The sequence below is a fragment of the Macaca nemestrina genome, chromosome 12 (assembly GCF_043159975.1).
Source record: "Macaca nemestrina isolate mMacNem1 chromosome 12, mMacNem.hap1, whole genome shotgun sequence".
Taxonomy (NCBI): domain Eukaryota; kingdom Metazoa; phylum Chordata; class Mammalia; order Primates; family Cercopithecidae; genus Macaca; species Macaca nemestrina.
Window position 1 is genome coordinate 72,473,186 of NC_092136.1, and position 25,791 is coordinate 72,498,976.

The 25,791-nt window shown below is 54.3% G+C and overlaps 1 protein-coding gene across 1 annotated transcript in view; it reads left to right on the plus strand.

Moving 5' to 3' along the window:
• Nucleotides 1-25,791, plus strand: part of LOC105468717 (Rho guanine nucleotide exchange factor 17) — a 61,154-nt gene that overhangs the window by 25,204 nt on the left and 10,159 nt on the right. Inside the window, exons 2-9 of the mRNA XM_011719017.3 lie at nucleotides 13,785-13,862; nucleotides 19,715-19,897; nucleotides 22,430-22,546; nucleotides 22,759-22,851; nucleotides 23,069-23,245; nucleotides 23,595-23,645; nucleotides 23,900-24,009; nucleotides 24,116-24,201. Coding sequence (XP_011717319.2) covers nucleotides 13,785-13,862; nucleotides 19,715-19,897; nucleotides 22,430-22,546; nucleotides 22,759-22,851; nucleotides 23,069-23,245; nucleotides 23,595-23,645; nucleotides 23,900-24,009; nucleotides 24,116-24,201 — 895 coding nt within the window. The remainder of the gene's footprint in view (nucleotides 1-13,784; nucleotides 13,863-19,714; nucleotides 19,898-22,429; nucleotides 22,547-22,758; nucleotides 22,852-23,068; nucleotides 23,246-23,594; nucleotides 23,646-23,899; nucleotides 24,010-24,115; nucleotides 24,202-25,791) is intronic.

Consider the following 25,791-nt stretch of genomic DNA (forward strand, 5'->3'; position numbering starts at 1 on the left):
TCTGAGGTACTGGGAGGTGCCACTTATTGCCAATAATCATGACAAGACTAGAAAGACCCTGAGTTTTGAAGGCCAAAACTCCAGAAGTTCAGAGGAAGGGGAGTGGGCAGGTCTGTGCTACCAGAAAAACTTCCTGGCAGTGGTGGCCTTGTCCTGGGCCTCAGGAGAGTATGCCCTGGGTTTGGCTTAGGCTGACCTTGAGCTGTGAATCTTAATCACTGCACATGCGTGCGCGCATACACACACACATGTACACACACACACACGTGTGACTATGGCTGTCCAGGCATTAGGGCTGGTCACCATTGGTGGATAAATTCAGTGAGGCCTAAAAGCCCAAGCTGCTGTTGGTCAGCCAGAGGCAGAGACCACTTCTTCCAGAGGCTAGGATGGAGGGATCGTTGAACGGGCATGATCACTGCCCCTGGGCATCCTGACCACCCTATGCTTGCCTGGTGTGATGGGAGGGGGCTTCCCTTGGTTCTGGGTTATGCCAGGGTCCCCAGGGTCAGGGCTGGAGTGACTGACTGATGGGTGGAACTTACTCTCCCCCCAGAATGTCACCTGGGTCCTGGAACAGGGTGGGAGTAGAGGAGGTAGGGGCCACAGTGCAACCCAGCTGGTTGGGCCTATCTGGACAAGCTACAGTGGAAGAGCTCCAGAGGCCTGGTCTCTGGTCTGATTCTAGCTCAGCTGACTGTCTGCCACCCTGGGGATCATGAGACGTTTCCTCTTTGAGCCTCAGTGCCCATATATCAAATGCATAGAAATGGTCCCTTCTCTGCCTCCCTCCTTCAAGAGAGGATTGAACATGGATATTCTAAACTAATCAGTGCACAGTCATTACACTGATACTTGCTTTCATTCATCCACAAATTCACAAATGTGAACTGAGTACTTACTGTAGGCCAGCCTCTGTTGTAGGCATGGAAGCTGCTGGAACAAGGCAGAAGTGCGCCCTCCATTTTGGAGCTCACAGACTTTGTTATATGTCCCTTAGTACCTGGGCAGCTTGCCTGAGTGCAAGTCTGGCACATAGTAGGTCTTTCAATATGCCAAAAAGGAGGCTGCTGATTGGGGAATTAGCACCAGGCAGTTTGATCAGTGCCCTTGGTCTATAGCAGGGATAGGTCATGGAGGGTGGAGGACTTAAAAGATTAACTTCCGGGAAGAGGCAGAGCGTAAAAGTTAGATGGTGTTTAAACAGGACCAAGAGCAAGGAGGGCAGCCCAGGCAGAGGAGCAGTCTACACAAAGGTGGAGAAGTGGGGAGGAGGCTGGGGGTGGACAGTGGTGAAGAGACCAGCCTGGCTAGAGGAGAGGCTGGGAGGTCACATGTGTAGGCTACTGGGGGCTGATTGCACCTCAGGCTTCCCTAGGTCTCTGGTGGCACTGTGGTAAGTGGGGAAGACAGCCTCTTTTGGCTGTGGGGCTTCAAGAGCTCCCAGGATTTATCTTCAGCCAAGGCAGGCCCTGGCCCCCTCCTTCCTGCCTCAGCTCCTTGGGGCTCCGGCTGAGGCTGGCCTGGCCTGGCCTTTCCCAGGGTGCCTGGCCCACAGCCCAGTGAGTCATCTTCTGCGCCAGAGGCAGGACACCCCATCCCACCGACAACACACGACTGCAGCCCTTCTCCCTGCTCCTGGGTCTGAGGGAGGGAGGGAACAAGAGGGGCTGGAAACAGACCCTGGATAACTTCCGTTCCCACGATCCCAGCCTCCCTGCAGGCTGGGGAACTGGGTGGAGGAGAGGGAAGGGAGCCCTGCTTTCCAGGGCTCTGTGCAGGTCAGGAATCAGAGGCTGAACGGTGGTGGTGCTGGGCCACACGGGCCTGATTCCCTGAGCACTGGTCCAGTGCTGAGCCACGTTTAGACATTTTGAATGAAATAACTTTTAGAGCAGGGAGAGGAAGGCCCCTGGAGGTCATCTCATTCACAGGTTTTAAGCCAGGGCTGTGACCACAGGCCAGGTCAGTACGTAGGCAGAAGTGTGCATAGGGGAAGGTGGGTGCATTTCCTGGGAGCCCTAAAGCAGGAGTGGCCAGATAGGCAAGGTAGGTAAGTCCTACCTACCCTAAGGCCTCATGGGATTCCCAGTGGGGTCCTCCTCGACTGCCAAGGGTAGGGCAACCTCCCCCTCCTTCACACTCAGATGTGGGACCCAGAAGATCTGGGTTCTGGTTTCTCTGCCTGTAAAATGGGGGTGACAGTCCCAGCCTCTTGGGCTGAGAGGATGATTGCATTTAGAGCTTCTGAGCTTCTAAGATGTTTTTCACATATGTTGGGGGTCTGTCTATCCATCTACCCCTCAAGCCCCACCTCTTGCTTCCCGATATTATCCATGATGTTAAGAAACTTTTCCTTCCCAGCCTGGAAGGTCCAGCTGTATCTTCTTGAAATTGGGAGGGAGAGAGGCGGATCTCAGAGAAGAAAGAAGGGGAAAAAAACCCCCACATTAAAAAAAGAAAAAAAAAAAAAAAAAAAACGAGTTAAATTCAAACCACATGCACCACAGCCCCTGCCATGTTGGCCTCTGCTGCCACCTGTGGGCCTCTGGTGGAAGTGCAGTTCTTGGGTCTTCAGCTTCCTCACTGGAGCTATAGGCTTAATCCTGAAGCCTGAAATCAGGGAGGAGGGTCAAGCTGTCCATCCTCCACCTCTGAGCAGGACCTCAGCCCCACCACCTCTGCCAGGAAGCCTGGTGGGGAATTCAGAATCCATCTGCACCTTCCCTCCTCCCCCATTTTTGCCCAGAAGAAGAAACTGAATCCCAGAGTGGAGAGGAATATGGCTAAAGTTGCAAAGCAAGACAGTCAATAGATAAGTATTGTGCCCCTACTGTATGTCAAGAGACCTAGACTCTGCTTTTATGGATCTTCTGGTTGTGGAAAGCAGGGAGCAGACATTGAGACCGTCCTATTTCCATCTAACTCCCAGCCATCCATGGAAGAGAATACAGCCTCCCACTTCCTTATTCAAGGTGCTCTGGACTTGGCTTGACTCCTTGTTAATGCGCTCTGTGACCCTGGTGGGGTCACTCAGCTTCTCTGATATGTCAGTTACTTGGGGTCAAATCCCAGCTTTGCCACATCCTGACTTCATAACCTCAGGCAAGTTGCTTCGCTTCCTGGAGCCTTTGTTTCCTCATCTGTAAAATGGCCATAACAGGAATACGTAACTCAGAGGACTGGTGTGAGGACTAAATGAGATAATACATGAGAAACAGCACCTCACTAAACATTAGCCAGCTGTAGACATGAGCTCCCACCAAGGATACAGCGAGCACGCCTCATTCCCAGAGGTCTAGGAAGGGGCTGGGAGCGCAGTGGGTAGGGGGGTCCCTTCTGGGCTAAGAGTGCACTAGCAAGGTTCAGCAGCTAGAAGTCGGGCCTGAGTCCTAGCATAAGGAGTGAAGGCTACCACCTCCATCCTCCTATCAGCCAGCGGGGACAGTTTCTGGAAGGAGTGGTGAGGTTGGAGTCCCAACTCGACCCCTCTGGGGCAATAGATGAAATCTAGCCTGTGCAGAAATCATCCCCTTCCTTCATTTCTCCTGTCAGCATATGAAGGACTCTGGGTTCACAGTCCATCTCTTCCACTCACTGCCTGTGTGACTGTGGCTCTTCCACCTCCCTGATCCTCAGTTTCCTCAGCTAGGCACTTCTCACTGAGGGTCATGCAGTGTGGTCAGATAGTGCTGGGCTGGAATTGAAGTCATCCTCACTCACAGATTGGTGATGAATGCTGGCATTTGGCTGGATCTCATCTGGCCTGTCAGCTGGCATACCTATACATGGCCCCTGCATGTGGTCTGGGCTTCCCCACAACGTGGAGGCTGTGTTTCAAGAATGAGTAAGCCAAGAGAGCAAGATGGAAGCACATGGCATTTTTATGACCTAGCTTTGGATGTCACATAGTATCATTTCTGCTGTGCTCTGTGGTCAAGGCAGTCACAAAGCTCTACCCAGCTTCAAAGGGAGGGGACCTGGACCTCCTCACTCTGTGGGAAGAGTCAATACCACATTGTAAGAAGAGCATGTGAGCCAGGCGCAGTGGCTCATGCCTATAATCCTAGCACTTTGGGAGGCCGAGGCAGGAAGATTGCTTGAGCCCAGGAGTGTGAGACTAGGTTGGGTAACATAGCAAGACTTAATCTAAAAAATCTTTTTAAATTAGCTGGGCATGGTGGTGCCTGTACCCCCACCACTTAGGATGCCGAGGCAGGAGGATCGCTTGAGCCCAGGAGTTTGAGGTTGCAGTGAGCTGTCACACCACTACACTCCAGCCTGGGTGACAGAGTGAGACCCTTTCTCAAGAAAAAAAAAAGCATATGAGATGATAGCTATCTTCAAAATATACAATCTACCACACCCACCGGAGATGATGATGAGGAAAACAGCTCATTGCAGCCTTAGCATCCCAGGGCTCAAGTGATCCTCCTATTTCAGCCTCCCGTGTAGCTGGGACCACAGGTGTGTGCCACCAGGTCTGGCTATTTTTTGTATTTTTTGTAGAGATTAGGCTCCCTGTGTTGTCCAGGCTGGTCTCGAACTCCTGGGATCAAGTGATTCTCCTGCTTCAGCCTCCCAAAGTGCTGGGATTACAGGCATGAACTACCATGTCCAGCTATTTTTTATTATTATTGAAGTGACCCCTTCACTTTCTGTCTCTGCTATTGAACCCTATGGACCATCACACTCACCAGTTGTGCAGTCACATGTCCACAGAAGACCCCAACAGGAGTGCACACAGACACACAGAGGAGTCCACACAGAGAGGACACAGGTCATGTCACTCGTAATCCCACCCTAGCTGCATACACAGACCCACCTAAGCAGGGCAGTGTCCCCATAGCAGGAAGATCCTGAGGCTCTAAGGAGCTCTCCTTCCCATTCCCAAAGCACATTCCCCAGAATTATGGAGCCCACCCTGAGCAGCCAGTCCCCAGGGAGCCCTGTGGCTTGGACACTTCCCTTCTAGCTGCCTGGGAGGCCTGGGAACTCTGTGGAGCCTTGAGAGGCTCCTCCTTCCAGAAGGGAGGGTCTCTAGGGAACAGGACCTGACCAGGGGGAGGCAGGGGAAGGGAGGAGAGGAGAGAAGGTAGGAGGATGGGAAGAAGAAGACAGAGTCCTCAAACAGGAACAGATGGAGAGACTGAGGCCCCAAGAAGTGAAGTGTCTTGCCCAAGGTCACTTCCCCAGTAAGTGGCCGAGCCAGGATTTGGGCTTGAGCTCTCTGGCTCTAGAGAGCTCTTAATCTCTCTACACCAAAAAGTCCCTCTTTTGGAACTTTCATCTCCTTGATGAACTAAGCACCTGAGGAAGGCAGCGGCTGTCAGGGAAATGGATAGCCCATTAGGTTGGGAACATCCCGTACCAAACCTATGCTTATGGACTTTGGTGGGGTCAGGAGCATCAGACAGTCTGTCTGGGCCATTCGCCAGGGCCGAGTTCCCAGGGAAGAGGATCTTCTTTGACTCTAGCATTGCCTGTGGATGGCATTTTGTTTACCACCTAAACCTTCAGGAGAATCTGTTCATAGTCACTATCTTGTAACAAAGGAGGCTGAAGAAAGGCAACCACCGCACCAGGGAGGTGGGGGTCGGGGGAGCCCAGCTGTGTGCACCAGGCCAGGGGAGGTGGAGTGGGGCTCTCCCCACTGGGGAGAGGATGGAGTTTAGGAGCCTGGGCCCTAGAGGTGGCTGGTAGAACTGGGTTCTACCTGTTACCAGCCAGGTGACTTCTCTGAGCCTCAGTTTCCTAGTTTGTAAGAAGGGAGAGTAATAATAATAGAGTTATTGATGTGAGGCTGCTATGGGGATTAAAGGAGCCAGGATGTGTAAAGCGATGGTGGGGTGCCTGGCCCCTGAGAATTGTCCAAACAGCATTAGTGGTGTGGCAATTCTGAGATTATGGGGTTCCCAGTGTTCCAGTTTGGGCAGCTCTGGGGCCCAGGCACTCTCTTGACAAAGATTTAATAGGGTTGTGCCTCCACCCCCAGGAGCCTGATGAGGCCTGCTGTCCCAGAACCGGCATTTCTCCTTCACCACCTGCATCATGTTTGCCATTTCTTTCTCAGTTCCTGTCTTCCTGTGTAGACTGTGGTGCCCAGTAGGGCACAGACCTCTTTCCTTACCTTTAAATTCCCAGCACAGTGCTTGGTATCTAGTAGGTTCTCTATAAGTATTTATTGAACTAATCAACTAATGAATAAAATAAAAATACAATTGATTACTCATCCATTAAGCCATGTATCTGTGCATTCATTCATGTATTCATGACTGTCATTGATCTGTTCATCCATTAATTTATTATTTATTCATCTTATCATGATTCCATCCCTTCATCCTTTCATTTATTCAGTCATTACTGGTTATCTGTCCATTTGTTTGTTCGTCCCTACGTCTAGCCTTTCTCATCATTGGTCCCATTTGGTCCAGCACCAGCTGGAGGACCAGGTGGCCCCCAGCTGGACAGTGCCCAGATGCAGGAGGTGTGGGTGGGCTCAGACTGGGTGGTGTGTCCAGAGGCGGGTAGTCAGGGTATTGGGATTCCCTCAGAGATGGGGAAGTTGTCAGCAGATTGGGCAGAAGTAGGGAGGGTTAGGTGCTCCCCAAGGCTGTAGAAAGGTGGTCCCACAGAGCTGGGACCCCCAGCCTGCCTCTCCTGGAGTGGGGTGGTACTCTTGTAGAGCAGAGCCCTTTTTCCCCATCTTTGTCTTGCCTTCCCTGACTAAGAAGCAGGTGAGAGTGTGGCTCTTTCATGGGAGAAGAGGTGTTTATGGTGGGGTGTGGGGTATGGAGAGGAGGGCTGGGTAGGCCTTCACCAAGCACTTTGTACACTTACAGAAACTCTTCTGAGCCATACTCATTCTATACAACTGCACATACCCCAAAGGAAAATAAAATCAGCACTCAGAACAGGAGCTTAGAGGAACAACAGCAGAACCAACCAGCATAGGGGTACTGTGGCCCGCCTGGTGCTCTCAGCCCCCACCCCAGCTGACCTCATCCTGAAGGGCTCTGATGCCTGTGCTGTTATGGGGCCCTCCCCGGAAACCCTGCCTCAGCGACCGACCCATGTGCTCCTGTTCCTTCTCTTTGCTTCATTTCATCTCCCCGACCCACCAGCCCCACTCCATTGCCAAGACAACAGGCTTGGATCTAATTAGCCATCCTTAATGAAGCAGCAGCAGCAAGCAGTGCTTTGGCACCAAGTCCCGCCCCCTTCTTGGGGATAGGGCCTGTCAGTGAACTCTGCCTTCTGGGCACCCATATGCCTGTGGATCTCTTGACCTCAGGACCTTGTTCATGCCATGCCTCCTTCAGGAAGCCCTCCCTGAAAACCTTCCCCTCAAGTAGCAGTGACTCCCTCTGCTGAGCCCTATGAGAAAAGCCCTGTGTTGTCTGGTAGCCCCTGGAGGCCAACAAGGGTGGACTGATCTCTTCAGGGCCCATCCCACTGAAGCTAGTGAGGGAATGGATGCACCTCTCTGAATTCTGAACCACACACTGCCTCTCAGCCACTCAGAGGAAGCTGATGCCCAGGGTCGTGTAGCTTGAGAGGGTCAGATCGGGGACGAGGTGCCCTGAGAGAAAGCCAGATGTGGGTTAGGAATCCTCAGTGACCAAGCAATGAGCCAGGGATGGGGCCTTCAAACCACCACTCTGCATGTGCTGTGGGACCTGGATGTCTGGACTGGATCATAGGCCTGTCCATCCTCCCTTTCAAGCCACCATTCAGTCAATTGGTCTGGCTGTTCCAGACCCCCTGCATGCCCAGCCCCGGGAGGAGGAAAAGGAGGAGCAGGCTCCATCCGCAGAGAAGCCCACAATCCATCCAGCTGGGAGGGTAAGAGGCAGAGAGCTGTTCAGGCTGGTGTGCCTCTCAGTCAGTAACTGCTGGGCATGTGGGGAGAAGGGAGGAGGAAGAGCTATTGGGGGCTTAGTAAGCCAGCCTGTACTGTGTGCACAGTGCCCTGGCTTATAAAAGGGACAAGGACGCTGCCCTCAGGAAGCCTATAGTCTCCTGGGAGGAGACGGGCCTCAATCTAGTAATTGCTTAAATGTATATTTACGAACTGCAATACATGGTTAAGGTAAGGAAAAATGAGAGCCTTTAAGAGCAGAAATTAGATGCACATGACCTAATCTGAGGATCAGGGAGGGCTTCCCTGGACTTCCCTGAGGAGGTGGCATTTGCACTAAAACTGGTCTTTTTTCTTTTTGAGACGGCGTTTCGCTCTTGTTGCTAGGCTGGAGTGCAATGTCGCGACCTCAGTTCACTGCAACCTCAGCTCATCTCAACCTCTGCCTCCCGGGTTCAAGCTATTCTCCTGCCTCAGCCTCCCGAGTAGCTGGGATTACAGGCATGCGCCACCACACCTGGCTAATTTTGTAATTTTTTTAAAAATAGAAATGGGGTTTCTCCATATTGGTCAGGCTGGTCTCGAACTCCCAACCTCAGGTGATGTGCCCTTCTCAGCCTCCCAAAGTGCTGGGATTACAGGTGTGAGCCACCGCGCCCGCCTGAAGCTGGTCTTAAAGGAAAAGAAAAAAGCATTACGAGGAGAGGGAAAAGGCATGGGCTAAGACCCTGAGGCAGGAGAGAGCATGGTCAATTTCTGGAAGTTAAAACAGAAGTGGCTGGAGCACATTGAGCAAGGAGATGAGACGTGGGGACAGATGGGCCTGGCTTGATCGATGGGGTCAGGATGTCTACTGTGCAGGAAACTCAGGGGAAACCAGGTTTGGGAGAGGGAGTCAGCTGGGGGCTTGGTGAGCGTGGGAGCGTGCAGCACACTAAAAGGCATGAAGTCGGCCAGGGCTCAGGCACAGCTGCAGGGTGCTTCAGAGCCCCCACATCTTGCCGGGTGGGAGCTGGTGCAAAAGCAGGTTGCTCGCCGCCACCCCTCAGTCCAAATTGAGTCTGGGGTAGGTTCTGCCGTCACTCTGGGCTTTGAAGCAGCAGCTTGTGAGGATCCTGCTTGGAGACAGTCTAGGGGTGCACAGTCTAGGGATGGGAGCACAGTCTAGGGGTGGGGGGGTTGGATAGGGACAGGACTGGAACCCTCCAAGATGGTCCCAGGTACAGGACACAGGCCAAGCTGGGTCGGGGCAGGGGTAGGGATGATTCAAGGTGGGTCCTTTGAGTGATAACTGCCCTCCTTCAGGCCCAAGAGCTCCTCCCTGGGGTGGAAGACCAGGGATGTGTATGTGTGCACATCTCTAAATGTCCAAGCCTGGACACATGTGCCTGTTTCTGCCTGACAATAGTTATGTAAACACAAAAGCACTTGTCTGGGCGCAAGGATGGATCATGTTCGTGTGTGTCAAGGTTAAGGTCTGTAAGGGACTGTGTTGATGTGGGTGCACTTGGCCTGACCCCCTTGTGCATACGGGTCCAGGCCTGAGGCAGGTTTCCATGAGCGTGGCCTGTTCCCTGTAGGTGTGTTCGTGCCCCTGTGTGTGTCCCGTGCTCCGTGGCTCCTCGGTGGGAAGCTGCGTTCAGCGTGTGCCCGCGCTGGGTACAGGTGTGGACGGAAAGTACATGTCGCCGCATTGTCCACGGCTGTGCGCCGACTTGTGTCCTGGGGCGGGGGATGGGTCCGTGAGCGGACGCCGCTGCGTGGGGGAAGGGGCGGGTGCGAGGGCAGCCCAGAGCGTGCTGGGGTAGATGGGGCGGCGCGGAGAGGGCGGGAACCCTCCTCCCCACAGCTGCGCCGCGCGCGCCTGGCTCGCCGGGCGCACTCCCAGCGCGGAGGAGGCAACAGCGCCGCCGCCGGCCCGGCAGCCGCGCTCAGATCGGCGCTGGAACTGACCACTGCGACCGCCACTGCAACTGCCGCCGCGGCCGGGCTGAGGCCCTAGGGAGCGAGAGTGGGAAGGGGCCCCCGACTCTGCGCCGACCCCCGCCCCCGCCCCCACCGCCACCCCGGCGCCCCCGCCCCTGCGGCGGGCCGGCCGCATGCTGCAGATGGTGAAGACCCTGGCCCAGTTCACCATCGCGCTGGAAGACATGCGCGATCTGGGCCCAGCCGCCGCCTCCGGGGAGCCCACCGGGGGCAGCAGCACTGACGCCGAGGATCCTGGGGAGGCCCAGGTACGGGCAGGGGAAGGGGCAGCCAGGGACCTGGGCCACGGCCTAGAACTCAGCCGACCCAGGAGCCAACCCAGGAGACGGTGGGAGGAGGGGAGGCATGGGGCGCAGGGGCTCTCTGTGACCGGAGATGGAGACCGGGAGATTGAGGGTGAGGAACCCTGGCAGGTGGTGGTGTGGCTGGCAGGGTGCTGAGGGTCAAGGCCTGGTGGCACTCGGCTTGCAGAATGGGTGCCTATAGAAGCCGAGGCTGTCGCCAGTGGTATCCTGGTTCCACAGGCTCAGGAAGGAGAGGTTTTCCCAGCCCTCCTCTTAGGCTTGAGGTGGCCCTGGTGTATCTGTGTGCTGGAAGGTAGAGTCAGTTTTGCTCCCCCACTGCCATCCTCCCCCTGCCGCTGGGCCTGCTGGTCCTTGGAGGAGTCATGCTGCGGTGGGAACAGCAGCGTTCCCGTTCTCGCTAGGTGTGCCTACCCCTCCAGGGGAGGGGAGGCGTCTTGGGGCTATTTCCCGGTCTTTGTGTATCTCTGGGCCTGGACTCTGTGCCATGCTCCCGGCCCCACTGGGGGCTATAGTTCTGTCCCCTCCCCGTGCTGTGTTGTGTCTCTCCACAACCTCAAGTCTCTGGGCTGGCGGGCCTGGTTCTCAGCTGCGTGACCTGGCTGTGTTTTTTATTTCTGTGTGGGGCGGCTTGCCTTTATGGCGTCTCTGTGTGCGTGTCTGTCTTCACACTGTGCCCATCAGGGTTTTAGTCTTTGGGTTGTGATGCCCCAGTCATCCCAGGAGTGGCCCCCTCTGGCTTCCTGCTGTATCCCCCAGTGCCCACAGTGCCTGGTGTAGCAAAGGTCTGGGGATGGGACTGGTGAGGGATGAGGGGCGCTGTGGGAAGGCTGGGCCTGCAGGGCTGTCCCGCCCAGAACAGGTGGGCCTGCTGTTCAGGCTGACAGCTGCGCTGTCTGCCTCCTGCCTCCCCTGTCCACCCCCCGCAACCCCCGCACACTACACCCGTGTCTGGGCACGTGTGGAGGGCTGCTCACGCAGTGACAGGGAGCTGGCCTTGTTTTCCGTGTCTTTACCTGACAGCTGAGTGACAGGCCACTGTGCTCTGCCGCAGGGAGGAGGCTGGGAGAGGCGGGCATTGCAGCGTCAGCCTCCCCGTGTCACCCCAGCCTCCTGGCATCAGGCCCAGCACCAGCCCTGCCTCTCAGGGCAAGCCTCCCTGACCATGACCATCGTAGTGCCCGCTGGGCCTGATGGGGCCGTGGTGTGGGCGGGGGAGGGTGGCTGAGAGGCCCAGGGCCGCACCTGGCCTGGCCCTGCTGTCAGGGAGCTCCCTATGCCGTCTCACTGAGGTGGAGGAAGGGTGGACACTGGTGACCTGCTGTGTGTGGACAGAGCTGCTCCACTCACTGCCGCCTTTGCCTTCACGGTGACGGACAGAGCTGCTCCACTCACTGCCGCCTTTGCCTTCATGATGATGGGAGAGAGGGGTTATTTGCTCCATTTCATGGAAGAGAATGTGAAAACAGGGCCGTTAGGTGACACCACAGTCACACAGCCACCGTTAGGTGACACCACAGTCACACAGCCAGTAAGGGCAGTGCTGGGGACCTGTGGCCTGTGGCTGCCCAGTTAGTCTGGGCGAGAACTCCAGGGACTGGAGCCCTGAGAGTCATGGGGTGGCTGAAGAGACTCTGGTCCTTGCTTTGCCACTCACTGGCTGTGTGATCTTGGACAAGTCATGTCACCTCTCTGATGTGGCCCTTCACCTGTGCAGTGGAAATGGGAACACCTGTGTCACAGAGCTGAGTGTGAGGCTGAAGCAAGGCCATGTCTGTGGGGTGCTGAGATGTCCCTGGAGTGGGGTAGGGCAGGATTAAGCATCTGGGCCTGTCCTCGGGAGGCCTTCCTGGCCCCCCACACTCTCCCAAGCTCTCCATCATACAGTGAGCCTTGCTCCCACTGCCTCCTTCTGGAAGCTGCCCTGGTTTTTTAGAGGTCACAGGAGTACCAAGGATAGATGGTCTGCTTGTCTCCAGAGCCTCTGAGGCTCTGGTCTGCTGTTTCCGGAGGCTCTGAGGTGCCTTCCCACCTGTCAGAGCCCAGGGCTGGCAATGGTGGGCTGGTAAGGATGGGGAGAGCCAGCCCCCCTTCCTCCCTGCCCCAAGGGATGTCCTTCACACCCCCACCACTGAGTTCCTAGCATGGGAGCTCACTTTTCTGAGTGTGCTTCATTATAGGACACTGTGGGGACAGGTGTTGCCCCTGAGTCCCTGGTCAGAGGGCAAGAGATCTGAAGTGGGCGTGCCACAAGCAGAGGGGGAGCAGTGGCTGGGTCAAGCAAGCTGGACAGGCCTGGGCTCAGGTCCACTAAGACATGGGCCCTGGGCATAGCAGTGACCAGCACAGCCCCACTGGTTGAGTCCCTACCCTGAGGGACTAGAGGTGAAGGCTGGAGGGATGCCACAGACATGGACACCCTGGCTTTGCCATCTGCACAGCACCTGCTCGAACCAGCAGGCCTTGATGGCAGGAGCCCGAGGTAGGGTCCTAAGTGCTCAGGCCAAGCCGAGACTTAGGAGGGGAGTGGAGAGAGGAGAAGAACCGAGCGATCTGGAGCCTAGAGGAGTTAGGGGCCTTGCCCAGGATCACTCTAGGGCCTTAGAGGGGTCAGGAGTGGAGTGTAGGGGTCTAGGGCTTAGAGTGGAGTCTCTGCCAGAGAAGGGAAGTTGTTGGGGCTGGTGCTATCTGGGAAGGCTTCCTGGAGATAGGGATGTGGGGGTAGAGGTGTAGGGACTGGTGGAGAGGAGCAGCAGGTAAGTTCAGTCCCAGGGGCTGAACGCAAAGAAGGCCCCCCAGACAGGGATGAGCACCGTGTGCCTGGGGGTGTGGGTGCAGAGACTGTATGAACCCTTGGGAACTCAGTAATTCAGGTCATCAGATCCATAGGATGGAGGCATCGGTGTCTGGGTTTCCTTTTTCCCCTCCTTAACGTGAAGAGAATAATAACATCTACCTCACAGGGTGGCCAGGATTATTGAATAATATGTCATGCTTAGAACAGTGCCTAGCGCATAGGAGTGCTTAGTTAACATTTTTAAATGACAGAATTGGGATCCAGCCTTATCTGAGACTGGCTGAACCCTGATACTGCCCAGCTGTGTGACTTTCAGCACTGACTTCCCCTCTCTGGTCCACAGTGTCTTCCTCTGTAGCAGGGTGATGGTTTCTACTCTTAGGGATGCTGGGCAGCCCAGCCTGGTGGGCATGTCCCCATAGCGCTGAGCCTGAAAGTGGGGTCTTCAGAGTTGGCAGCTGGAGTGGGTGCTGGCCTGGAGTCATTGTTCTTTGCAAATGTGAAAGGTTATTGATTTTTTTAAAGAACCTTTTTCAATAGCCCGGCAGAGGAGCCAAGAAGTGGGTGGATGGGGCAGCAGCAGAGGAGTGACGGCCTAACTGCATGAGGCCACGTGTTTGAGGTGTAAGTGGGGGGCAGGGGGAGCAGCTGAGCAACTGGCAGAGTGGAGGGCCTGTGGGGGCCTCAGGGGAATAGCCGGGAGCCCTGGGTGGCAGGAGGGAAGGGGCAGGAGGGCAGGGAGAGGGTGTGGATGGGTTCTCTGGGCACCACATGGCTACAGGTGATGGGGTCTGGGGGCAACAAGACCCCTGTTCACCCTCTGCTCCTGTCCCCACAGGACATGCGGAAGCACGTGGCCATGACCCTGCTGGACACAGAGCAGTCGTATGTGGAGTCGCTGCGTACCCTGATGCAGGTGGGGCTCGGGGCCCACTCCCCTGAGAACAGCCTTTCTGAGCCTAGGAGGCTGTCAGATGGGTGTGAGCAAACCCCTTTCATGGACAAGGGACTGAGGCCAGAGAGCCATGTCCCTGGCACCCATCGCCTTTCCATGGAGAACCCCCAACATGGCTATCCCAGAGAAGGAGGAAGCCTTCTCCTGGGCAGGAGAGAATGCAGAGGGGCCAGGCTACCCCAGGGCAGGCGTCCCTACCCCACTGTTCTTCCACGTCCCCCTGGCAATGCTGACCCTGAACTTAGATCCGTGAACTCCCTCTGATGTGCCCCCTCCATTGTATTCTCTGACTGGGAAGTAGGAGTTGACTAGAGTTTAGTGTTGAGCACCTGCTGTGTGCAGGCCCTGTTCCAGGTCCAGGAGACACAGGGATGAATAAGAGAGCCCAGCCCCTGCCACAGGAGCTCACCATCCTGCTGAGGACGTAGTGGAGTATACAGGCATACGGGCACTCTAGAAACATCGAGGGGCACCTGCTAAGCCTGGGGTCAGGGAGGTTTCCTGGAGGAGGTGCTCGCTTCCACCGAGACCTGTCTTCTCAGCAGCAGGAATGGCACATTGCAAATCCAAGTGAGGCCTGGCACATTCGGAGGTCCACGTGGCCAGCACAGAGCACAAGGCGCTGGTCCTATAGCGATGCCGTCGAAGTCGGCGGAGGCCACAGTGTGGGGGCCTAGAACACCAGTTGGAGGGAGTAGATTCTGCCAGGGTCCCTGGATGATCAGCAAAGGGCTTTGAGCAGGGGAGGTGTGTGGCTTGATTCATGCTTGGTGAAATCTGTCTGACAGCTGGGAAGGTGGGTGGCAGAAGAGGTCAAGCCATTGACATTAGGCAAGGATAGAGGTTACAGGAAGGGAGTGCTGGGGACAGACACTCAGGAGGTAAACTGGTCAGGCCAGGCATGGTAACTGGTTGGATGTGGGGGGCAAGGTGGGGAAGCCCAAGATAATGTCTGAGCTCCTGGCCTTGGAAAGCTGGGGCCCAGGGGAGAAGCACAACTGGAGCAAGGTGGCGAGTTCAGGCTCAGACATGAACCTGGGACGGCCCACAGCCTGGATGCACACATGGCCTGGGGCTGGATGAGTGTGGACCTGAGCTGAAGTGAGGCCTGGCAGTCACCGTTGAGGATGAATTTGCCCAAGCTAGCTGGGCAGAGTGACAGCAAAGGGTGAAGGTATGGAAACATCCAGAGCATTCACTGACTCACCATTCATTCATTCACTCACTCCACAAATCCACGGTGAGCCCCTTCTGCGCTCCAGGCAGTGTTCTCTGTGCAGGGGCATTAGTGGTACGGGCCTGTCTCCTGGAGCTCACGGGCTATAGCAGAGACCGACAGTGATCAGCCAGACATCACGCACAGTGACACATGGTGATGCAGAAGTGCACACACAGAGTACATACACACAACAGAAATACGCCTTAAAAGGAGGGGAATTCTGACATCCTACAACATGGATGAGCCTGGAGGACATGATGCCAAGTGAAAGAAACCAGTCTCAAAGGACAAGCACTGTCTGATTCCACTTGTATGAGGTTCCTGGGGTAGTCAGAACAGAGATGGAAGGTAGGATGGTGGGTGCCAGGGAAAGGGTGCCAGGCTGAGAAAGGAGGGAATGGGGAGTTACTATTTAATGGGTACAGGGTTGCAGTTTTACAGGATAGAAAGAGTTTTGGAGCTGGATGGTCACACATTATGAATGTATTTAATACCATTGAACTGTACATTTAAAATGGTAAATTTTGTATTATATATATTTTACCATAAAATACATTGTGTTTGTTTATTGTTTTTAAAAAGTGCATGGGGAGATGAGAACACAGAAGGGGGCCTGCCCTGGTGTGGGGGTCAGGGAGGGCTTCCCTGGGGTTGGGGTATTTAGCTGAGACCCGAAGGGTGGGTAGATTTCAGCAGAGAGAGCCCGGAGGGATGGCTCCCCGCAGAGGGAGCCATCAGGGACAAAGGCCGGGAGGCTGGAAGGAACCTAGAGCAGCAGGGAACCAGAGCCGGGTGGCTGCAGGAAGGAAGGCTGCTGGGTATGGAGCTGGGCTTTACTGTGCACGCAAGGAAGCCATGGGAGGGATGCAGCCACAATGCCAGGCAGGAGGAGTAGACATGGCAGGGGCCTGAGGGGGTCCCTTGCCATCCCCTAGGTGAGAGTTGGAGGCATTAGGGTCAGACAGTCCAGGGTTTAAGTCACTTGCGTCCTCATTGGGTGATACTAGCCTAATCACCTCACCTTCTCTGAGCCTCAAGTTTGCCTGCAAAATGTAGCTAATCTACCTATCTCCCAGCAAGAAGATTTAAAGGTGAGCCGGGCGCGGAGGCTCACACCTCTAATCCCAGCAGTTTGAGAGGCTGAGGCAAGCAGATCACCTGAGGTCAGGAGTTCAAGACCAGCCTGGCCAACTTGGTGAAACCTCATCTCTACTAGAAATACAAAAATCAGCCAGGCATGGTGGCAGGCACCTGTAATCCCAGCTCCTCCGGAGGCTGAGGCAGGAGTACAGCTTGAACCCGGGAGGCGGAGGTTGCAGTGAGCCGAGATCGTGCCACTGTACTCCAGCCTGGGTGACAGAGTGAGACCCTGTCTCAGAAAACAAAACAAAACAAAAAAACAAAAGGTGATGACGGCACCCATGTCTGTTCACAGGCAGGAGGCAGGAGCAGTGGAGAGCTGGGAGCAGACAGGGCCTGGGCGTGTCTTTCTGCCTCCACCACATCTCCTGGACCCATCCAGGGCTGCACTTGGGAAAGGGTGCAGGACCTGTAGGTGGAGGAAGCTAGAGTGTTGGGTGAGCTAGGTGAAGGTGGACAGGAGGGTGTCACGTGAACCCGAGGACCGTCCCTGGAGGCAGCCCTGGAGTGTAGGAGGAGGACTGAGGTCTGACTCCAGGACGGGAGCATGACTCTAGAGCCAAGCCGCCAGCATTCAAACTTGGCTCCATCTCCTGGCCAGCTGTGTGACCCGGAGCATGTCACGTAACCAGTCTCTGCCTCAGTTTCCTCATCTGTAGAGAGGAGATAATAATAGACCTGCCTTGAGTGCAGGTAATTAAAGAGACATGTTTATAATTTAGCATACTGCCTGCGGCTCTGCAAGCATGGTAAAAAGTTGCATTTAATCTTTGTATTAATTTTGTGAGGTAGATATTATATTCTTCTTCATATGAAGACTCAGAGAGGTTAAGAAACTTGCCCAGGGTCATCCATCTAGTGAGTGGTATTAGTTGACATTTACTGAGTGCCCACTATGTGCCAGGCACTGTTCAGGATGCTTTAGAACAGTGAGTTAATTCATACAAATCTGACTATAAACACCATTTTGCAGATGATGCAACTGAGACCCAGAGAAGTAAAGCCGCTTGTCCAAGGTCACAGACTTAGGAAGTGGCACACCCTGGGTTAAAACCCTGTCATTGTGACTCTGGGTCCTCCCTGTCACCCACTAGTCTACCCTGCCTGGAACACAGTGGTATTCAAATTGAGACTGGACTCTGTAGTCCCAGTGTTAACTTCCAGCGATCACTGCCCTCACTAATTGATAAGTGTTGTTCCTGCAGGCCAGGTGTTCAAAATGAACGAAGAAGTTAAATAGAAGTTAGGAGCCACAAGGAGGGAGGATTTGAAACTAGGTCCTAGGGCTATACCCCTTCCTCAGCGTCACCCTCACCCTCTGAGCCTATTTTCAACTCTAACACTCGAAGCTAACAAACACCCCTTTCCCTGACCACCCTGACGAGCCCCCCTCCCCTTGGCACCCTGATCCTACTCCTCTTTTGTGTAGCACTCACTGTCTTCCAGCGTGCTGTGTAGTAATTTACGTATTTATTGTGCTTCTTTCCTGCCTCCCACCATTCACATGTCAGCCCCACAGGGGGTCTGTGCAGTGAGGTGCCCAGTGAGTGCTTGCTGGGCGGGCTGAGCATTGGTGAGTAAATGGGGCTTGTGCCAGGTTCCATATTGGGCTCTCAGTCATTGTTTGTTCTTTCCTCCTGCTGTGTGCCCACTTCTGTGTGGGTGCCTGGACCCTGTGGTGAGCGGTTTAGCTGCTGCTCCTGCTGCTTGTGGAGCAGCAGGCCCTGACCCAGCCCAGGAGCTGGCTCACCTGTGGGTAGGAGACTGCCTGCCTATCTCCTCACCGTCATCCCGGCCTTTTCAGAATCCCCAGCCAAGAGAGAGGATTCTGTTGAGCTTTACTTTCTCAAACTTGTTTTATAAAACAAGCCAGATTTTAAAAAATGTTTAATATAAATGTTATTGCAACATCACATATGCTTTTTCAAACAACACCCTCCTGTTTCCTCAGCCTGCAGTTACAGCGTAGGGCCAGTAGAGGGCGACCTCTCCACAAGCGCACCGGCCCCTGAGCTGGGCCATTCAAGCTAGGGGAACATCATTGCATGTAGATTTGACGTAAAATAACTGGAGTTTTAGTCACAGACTGGCCAGCAGATCTGAAATCTGTAAAAAAGCATTCGGAGAGTGTCATTAAGAGCCTCCAGTAACTTCCCATGTGGTCTTGTGATCTCCCATGATCCTTCCTGCTTTATCTTCACACCATTGTCGCCTTATTTATTTATTTATTTTGCTGTTCAAGCTGGAGTGCAGTGGCACGATCTCAGCTCACTGCAACCTCCACCTCCCAGGTTCAAGCAATTCTCCTGCCTCAGCCTGCCAAGTAGCTGGGACTACAGGCGCACACCGCTATGCCCAGCTAATTTATTGTATTTTAGTAGAGACGGGGTTTCACTGTGTTGCCCAGGCTGGTGGCAAACTCCTGAGCTCAGGTGATCTGCCCAGCCTCAGTCTCCCAAAGTGCTGGGATTACAGGCTTGAGCCACCACGACCGGCCACATTTACCGCCTTTTAACTAACTACGAGATTTCCACACATCACCCGTTCTGAGACTTGTGGTCTTCACATTTGAATGTCCCTAAATCAGGTTCATTCTATAATTGGTAGCATATCATAATTTAATTGGCAACCAGTTTTTCTTAAATATAAAATAATGGCCAGGTGCAGTAGCTCATGCCTGTAATCCCAGCACTTTGGGAGGCCGATGCAGGTGGATCACTTGAGGTCACGAGTTCGAGACCAGCCTGGCCAACATGGGTGAAACCCTGTCTCTACGAAAAATATAAAAAATTAGCCGAGTGTGGTGGCACACACCTGTAATCCCAGCTACTCAGAAGGCTGAGGCAGGAGAATCACTTGAACCCGGGAGGTGGAGGTTGCAGTGAGTTGAGATCACACCACTGCACTCCAGGCTGGGTGACAGAGCAAGACTTTGCCATAAAATAAAATAAAGTATTTTTTAGATTTGATGAAATATGATATTTTTTAAAAATCTTTTTTCAAAACTTTGTGTGTTTCATCAGACTAGATCCTAAGCTCTATCAGGACAGAGATTGTGGTCTTTCTTATTCACTGCTGTCTCCCAATTCTTAGAGCAGTGGCTGGTATGTAGTAAGTGCTCAGTAAATCTTTGCCGAGTTAGTGGTGGGAGGTCTTTCAAGGAGCCCCATCTTGCTTTCCTCATTCCAAGCTCTATTTGTTCACGCATTAAACAAACCTCTCCTGAGCATCCTTGCTCCCATTTTGTGCCAGGCCCTGGGCTCAGCAATGAGGGCATGAGCTTAGGTCTTCCCATCTCCCTCCTGGAGCTCTTGGTCTCAAGAGGAAGATGTGGAAGGCAGGGTGTTGAGCTGCAGGCCCGGGTGATTCTGTGTGCACTCACACAGGGGCCCCGTGTAGGTGGGGTGGGGCAGCATCTCTGAGGGAGTGTGCACCAACCCTGTGGGTCCTTCAGGGCTACATGCAGCCGCTGAAGCAGCCAGAGAACTCTGTGCTCTGTGACCCTGCACTGGTGGACGAAATCTTCGACCAGATCCCCGAGCTCCTGGAGCACCACGAGCAATTTCTGGAGCAGGTTCGGCACTGCGTGCACACCTGGCATGCCCAGCAGAAGGTGGGAGCCCTGCTCGTCCAGTCGGTGAGTGGCCCCGCTGCTGCCAGCTCCCACAAGCACAGGCCCTCCTGGAAGGGGCTGGATGTGGCCATGGATCCCCATCCCCGCCCACCCCACCTGGATGCTGACTCTGGTCCCAGATCTGACCACAGAACGTGGCTAGACATTGGCACTTACCCCAGCCCCTGGGTGGACTGAACTTGGACACTCCCCTACCCCAGAGCTTGGCCAGACTCTGGTACGGACTCCGACCCCAGCCAGACACTGACTCTGATCCTGGACCCTACCCTGCCCCCGGCTGGCACTGACGTGACTCTAGTCCTGACCCCAAGCTGGTGCTGACGCTGACCCAGACCTCAGATGGATGCTGGTACTGACCTCCACCCTATCTTTACTGGAACCAAAATAACTGTCCTGGTCCTGACCCTGGACTTGGGCTGGATGTTGATGCTGGCTGAGTCTTGACTTTTTCTCCATCAGATATTTTCATCATAATAGCATACCTGTCTGCTGGGCATTGATCTAAATGTGTTGTATCTATCAACAGCCCTAGTAGGAGAGTGCAGTGGTTACCCTGATTCTAAAGTTGGTGACTGAGACATGGAGAGATTGGTAACCTGATGAAAGTTACAGTTAGGAAGTGGTGGAGGACTCAACTCCAGAAAGCCCGGTTCCAGTGCCCTGGCTTCCCCTACCCCATACTGCCTCACCACAGGCCAGATCTCCACTGTACACTTGTCAAGCTCCCACAATAGTGAGTGAGAACTTAGAAAAGGTATTGACTTCAGAATTCAAAAAGAACATCAAAAGCAAAACCAATCAGCATTTAATTAAATGCCTGTAAAACATAGCATGCCATTTTCATTCATTGTTAAATTTAGTATTTATAAGAATTTAATTACATTTGAAAAACTTCCAGTTCCATTTTATTTTGCCAGAATTCCCAAGAATACACCATGACTGATAAATCATAGCCAAATGCAAACTAAATGGTTTCTCAGAGCCACATAATTTCAAAAGCAAAATTGTAAAAATTCTTCCAGAAATTTTACAAGTGAAAAATTGTATCTATTTCTGTGGGATATATGTTTCAGTATATTTGCTATGCTGTGGGATGGGGCCTTGAACCATCTTAGAATGTCCTTGCTGACCAGGAAACTGATGGGACCAGACAGGGGTGATGGGGTCCCAGCTTGGATTGAGTGCTGATGTCTCCAGCCCATCGTCACCCTCAGTGTCAGTAAGCTCAGCCCCCTGCCTAGACCTTGATGCTGACCATGGACTACGGCAAAGCCCTGGACCCCCAGGGAGGGGTCAGCACAGGATGCTATGTTCCAGGGTGGGGGTGGTTGGTGCGGGCTGTCTTCCTCCCTTTGCTGCTTCACGCCCTGCCCTGTTCTGTCCAGAGGCAGGAGCAGTTGGCACCTTAGAGGGACAGGACTCTGGGTGGGCGCAGTGGCTCACGCTTGTAATCCCAGCACTTTGGGAGGCCGAGGCGGGCGGATCACGAGGTCAGGAGTTTGAGACCAGCCTGACCAACATGGTGAAACCCCATCTCTACTAAAAATACAAAAATTAGCCGGGAGTGGTGGCGCGTGCCTGTAATCCCGGCTACTCCAGAGGCGAGGCAGGAGAATCGTTTGAACCTGGGAGGCGGAGGTTGCAGTGAGCTGAGATCGTGCCATTGCACACTCCAGCCTAGGCGACAGAGTGAGACTCCGTCTCAAAAAAAAAAAAAAAAAAGAGAGAGAGAAACAGGACTCTGAGGTGTACACAAACATCACTAATGTGGTCACGTAGCTTATCCACGGTACAGTTGAGACAGGAACCCAGGTGTCCTGGTTCCCAGACAAGGCTTCTTAACAATAACCTCCATATTGAGTCTGCCATCAGCATCAAGCAGGTATTAGCCACCAGCTGTATGCCCTGAGCTGGGCTTTACTGTCGGTGGAATGGGAGCACTTTTCATGGAGAGGGAGAACTTGTCCTAGGAGATCAGGAGAAGCCAGAGGCCAAGTGGAGTATCAGGCAGAGCTCTAGTCAGGGAAAGGAGTACTTCCAAGAGGAGGCAGAACTGGAGCACAGCCCTGAGGCGGGGCGAGATTTGGATGAAGAAGGGCATTCCTGGGGCGGGTGGCAGGGATCTGCATAACCAAAGGCCAAATGACTAGAATGAGTCTGTGTCACTCAGAGAACAGGGAAAGGGAGACCTGCCTGACTGGACTTCGTGAGGTTGGAGATCTAGGGATGGAAATGCCTAGTTGGAAGTGAGAGAACCAGGTCTGAGCTCACATGATACGTTCAGGTCTACATATGTGCATACATGAACAGTCACACCCAGATAATATGCGCACTCGTATATCCATGTGTACACATGCACTTACGCCTAAACACGACCATATTTAGAGCCACAAGACACATGCCTGATCCCTTAGAGATTGTATCATTTCTAGTTGGAGGGAAAAGATGGCGACTCATGAATCAGTGAAAACTAGGACAGGGTGAGGTGGGGTGAGGGATACCTTGAGGGTCCCCAACCTGCCTCCTCCTCCACAGTTCTCCAAGGATGTCCTAGTAAACATCTATTCCGCCTATATTGATAACTTCCTCAATGCAAAGGATGCTGTGCGTGTGGCCAAGGAGGCGAGGCCTGCCTTTCTCAAGTTCCTAGAGGTACTGTGGGCTAGGGCAGGGGGATGGAGGTGACCCTCACTTTGGGCCAGCTTTGAGGGTCCCAGGAGCTCCCAGCATGGGCATCAGAGCCCCAGCCAGTGGGCCAGCCTCTGCTCTCAGGGGGAGCTGGATGGGCCTTGCTGGGGACCTGTCCCTGGACATAGTCTCCCTGGCATGTCATTCCTCACACGGTGCCCATCCATGGGTTTCAGCAAAGCATGCGTGAGAACAAGGAGAAGCAGGCGCTGTCTGACCTCATGATCAAGCCTGTGCAGCGGATCCCACGCTACGAGCTTCTGGTGAAGGTGGGCATGGAGCTGGGTGGGCAAGTAGGCAAGGCCTGGAAGCATGGGGGGATACAAGGAGGTCTAAGGCCCCTGCCTCTTTGAGCCTAACATCAGGGTCCCTAGGGGTCAGGTAGGAAAGTCCTTTTTGGTGTCTACCCATAGTTCCTCCTGCTCCAGTAGTCTGGGGCCCCAGGGGTAGCTAAGCAGTCAGGTCTGGTCCCCATTCCCACCCCAGGACCTCCTGAAGCATACACCTGAGGACCACCCAGACCATCCACTCCTGCTGGAGGCACAGCGGAACATCAAGCAGGTGGCTGAGCGTATCAACAAGGGTGTGCGGAGTGCTGAGGAGGCAGAGCGGCATGCCCGCGTGCTGCAGGAGATAGAGGCTCACATCGAGGGCATGGAGGATGTGCGTGCACCCTGCCCCGCCCCACCCCACCCACATCTGTGTCCACTCGGCCTCTGTGTGCATCTGTGGCCACCTGGAATCATGGCTGCGTCCATGTCCAGAACCACAGTGTGTTTGCATCCATGTCTGCCAGCCTCTGGCCACACGTCTCCACCTGTCTGTGTTCTTCCACGTCTGTCTCTGGCCTTGGGTCCCATGACCTGGCAGTACAAGGGTGTTGGAAGGGTGGGCAGCATGCTGCTTCCATTGGCTTAGCCCATGGGGTGGGGCCGAGGGATCACTGGGATTTGTGGAGGGGATAGGGATTAATAACTGGCCTTTGAGATACCTTGTCCCTGCTGTCCCACAGCTCCAGGCCCCTCTGCGGCGGTTCCTGAGACAGGAGATGGTCGTTGAAGTGGTAAGAAGTGTCCCAGTGTCTGCCCAGCTGTCCCCACCTCCTCACTTTCTCCTCTCACCCTCTATCTGCAGGTCTCCCTGGTCTTTCACCCTGAGGGAGCCCTGGTTGAGTCCCCACTCTGCTCTGACTCTCTGGGCAGCTGGGGAAGAGCCCTCACCCTCCGTGGGTCTCAGTGTCCCCTTGGGCACTATGGGCAGGTGGGTGGGCTTCTGGATTGTGTCCACCCAGCCTAAATTCTGCCTTGGGCTCCACAGAAGGCAATCAGTGGCAAGAAGGACCGGTCTCTCTTCCTGTTCACGGACCTCATCGTCTGCACCACTCTGAAGCGAAAGTCAGGCTCCCTGCGGCGCAGCTCCATGAGCCTGTGAGTGGCTGGGGCAGGGTTTGGGTGGTGCCAGCAGGGGAGCAGTTGTCCCTCTCTGAGCCCCACTCCCCGACCCTGGCCAGAGTGCCCCATTGGCTCCCCACAGGTACACGGCAGCCAGTGTCATTGACACAGCCAGCAAGTACAAGATGCTGTGGAAGCTGCCGCTGGAAGACACAGACATCATCAAAGGTGGGTTTGATGCTAGGGGTTCTGGGTGTTGGGGTCTTCCTCTGAGAAGCCTTCCTGGAGGGTCTGAGCTCCAGCCAGTCTGGCTGCTTGTCCAGCTGCTTTTCCACTTTTGGGCCTCACTTTCTCATCCAGTGCAAGGGGGCTGGCATGAAGGACCCAGTTGGCACCCATGGAGCCAGACAATCTGTCCATGCACACCGCCTTCCAACTGGGCAGGGACCTAGGCTGGCAGTGGGAGCTGGGTGGGGGTGGTGCACAGAGAGCAGCATCACTGTAATTAGCCATTGATTCATCTGTGCAAAATCATTTGAGCGCCTAATATTAGATGATGTTGCACTGTCTGGTTCAGCGGTTTCACACACAGGGAACAGACACTCGCTTGAGTTACTGCAAGCAAAGGGTCGATTGGAGCCATCCATGTTGTTTGGGGCTGAGACTGTTGAGAGCTGAGGCAACTTCCAGGAGCCGCTCCTCCTGTGGCGTCTGTCTTTCTTCCCTTCTTGCTGAGTCGACCCTGTTCTCACTGCTTTTAGCTTTCTGTTTCCTCATAACTCCTGTGATCAGACCCAGACTGGCTCCAGGCTCAGCTGGAGGGGAGCTCACCTGGAGCTTGGCCTTCAGGGTAACAGACGGGCTTGCCCGGCCCCTTGGTGAACCCAGGCCTGCCCCACTATGTAGGAGTACCACCTGATTATTACTCTAATTGGTCCAAGTCAATGGAATGACCACCTTTAAGTTAGGTGCCCACTCCTGGTCCAGTCAGCTGTGAGCAAGAATGGGGCAGGGTCATATAGAAGAAAACACGGCTGCCCAGGTGGTGAGGGTTGGGATGGAACAGTTTCTGTCAAAAGGAGTAGATTGGCTTCGTCTCTTCAGGCTGCTTTAACAAAAATACCGTAGACTGGGCAATTCATAAATAAGAGGAATGTATTGCTCACAGTTCAGGAGGCTGGGAAGGCCAAGATGAGGGTGCCAGCAGAACTGCAAGGGGCCTGTGCCTCACAGAGGGTGCCTTCTATGTGTCCTCACTTGGTGGAAGGGGTGAACAAGCTCCTTCAGGCCCCTTTATCAGGGCACAAATCTCATTTCATAGTGGTTCCCCCCTCATGACCAGGTCACCTCCCAAAGGTCCGTCTCTTTTTTTTTTTTTTTTTTTTGAGACGGAGTCTCACTGTGTTGCCAAGCCGGAGTGCAGTGGCGTGATCTCGGCTTACTGCAACCTCCGCCTCCCAGGTTCAAGCAATTCCCCTGCCTTACCCTCCCGAGTAGCTGGGACTACAGGGGTGCACCACCACGCCTGGTTAATTTTTTTTTTTTTTTTTTTTTTTTGTATTTTAGTAGAGACAGGGTTTCACCACATTGGCCAGGATGGTCTCGATCTCCTGACCTCGTGATCCACCCACCTCGGCCTCCCAAAGTGCTAGGATTACAGGTGTGAGCCACCGCGCCCGGCCAGGTCTGCCTCTTAATACCAACACACTCAGGATTCGATTTCAACTTGTGAGTGTTGCGGGGACACAAATATTCAGGTAACAGCAGAGCTGTTCCCAGCCTGGACTTGGCAGGAAAGACCACTGCCATCCACCCGGC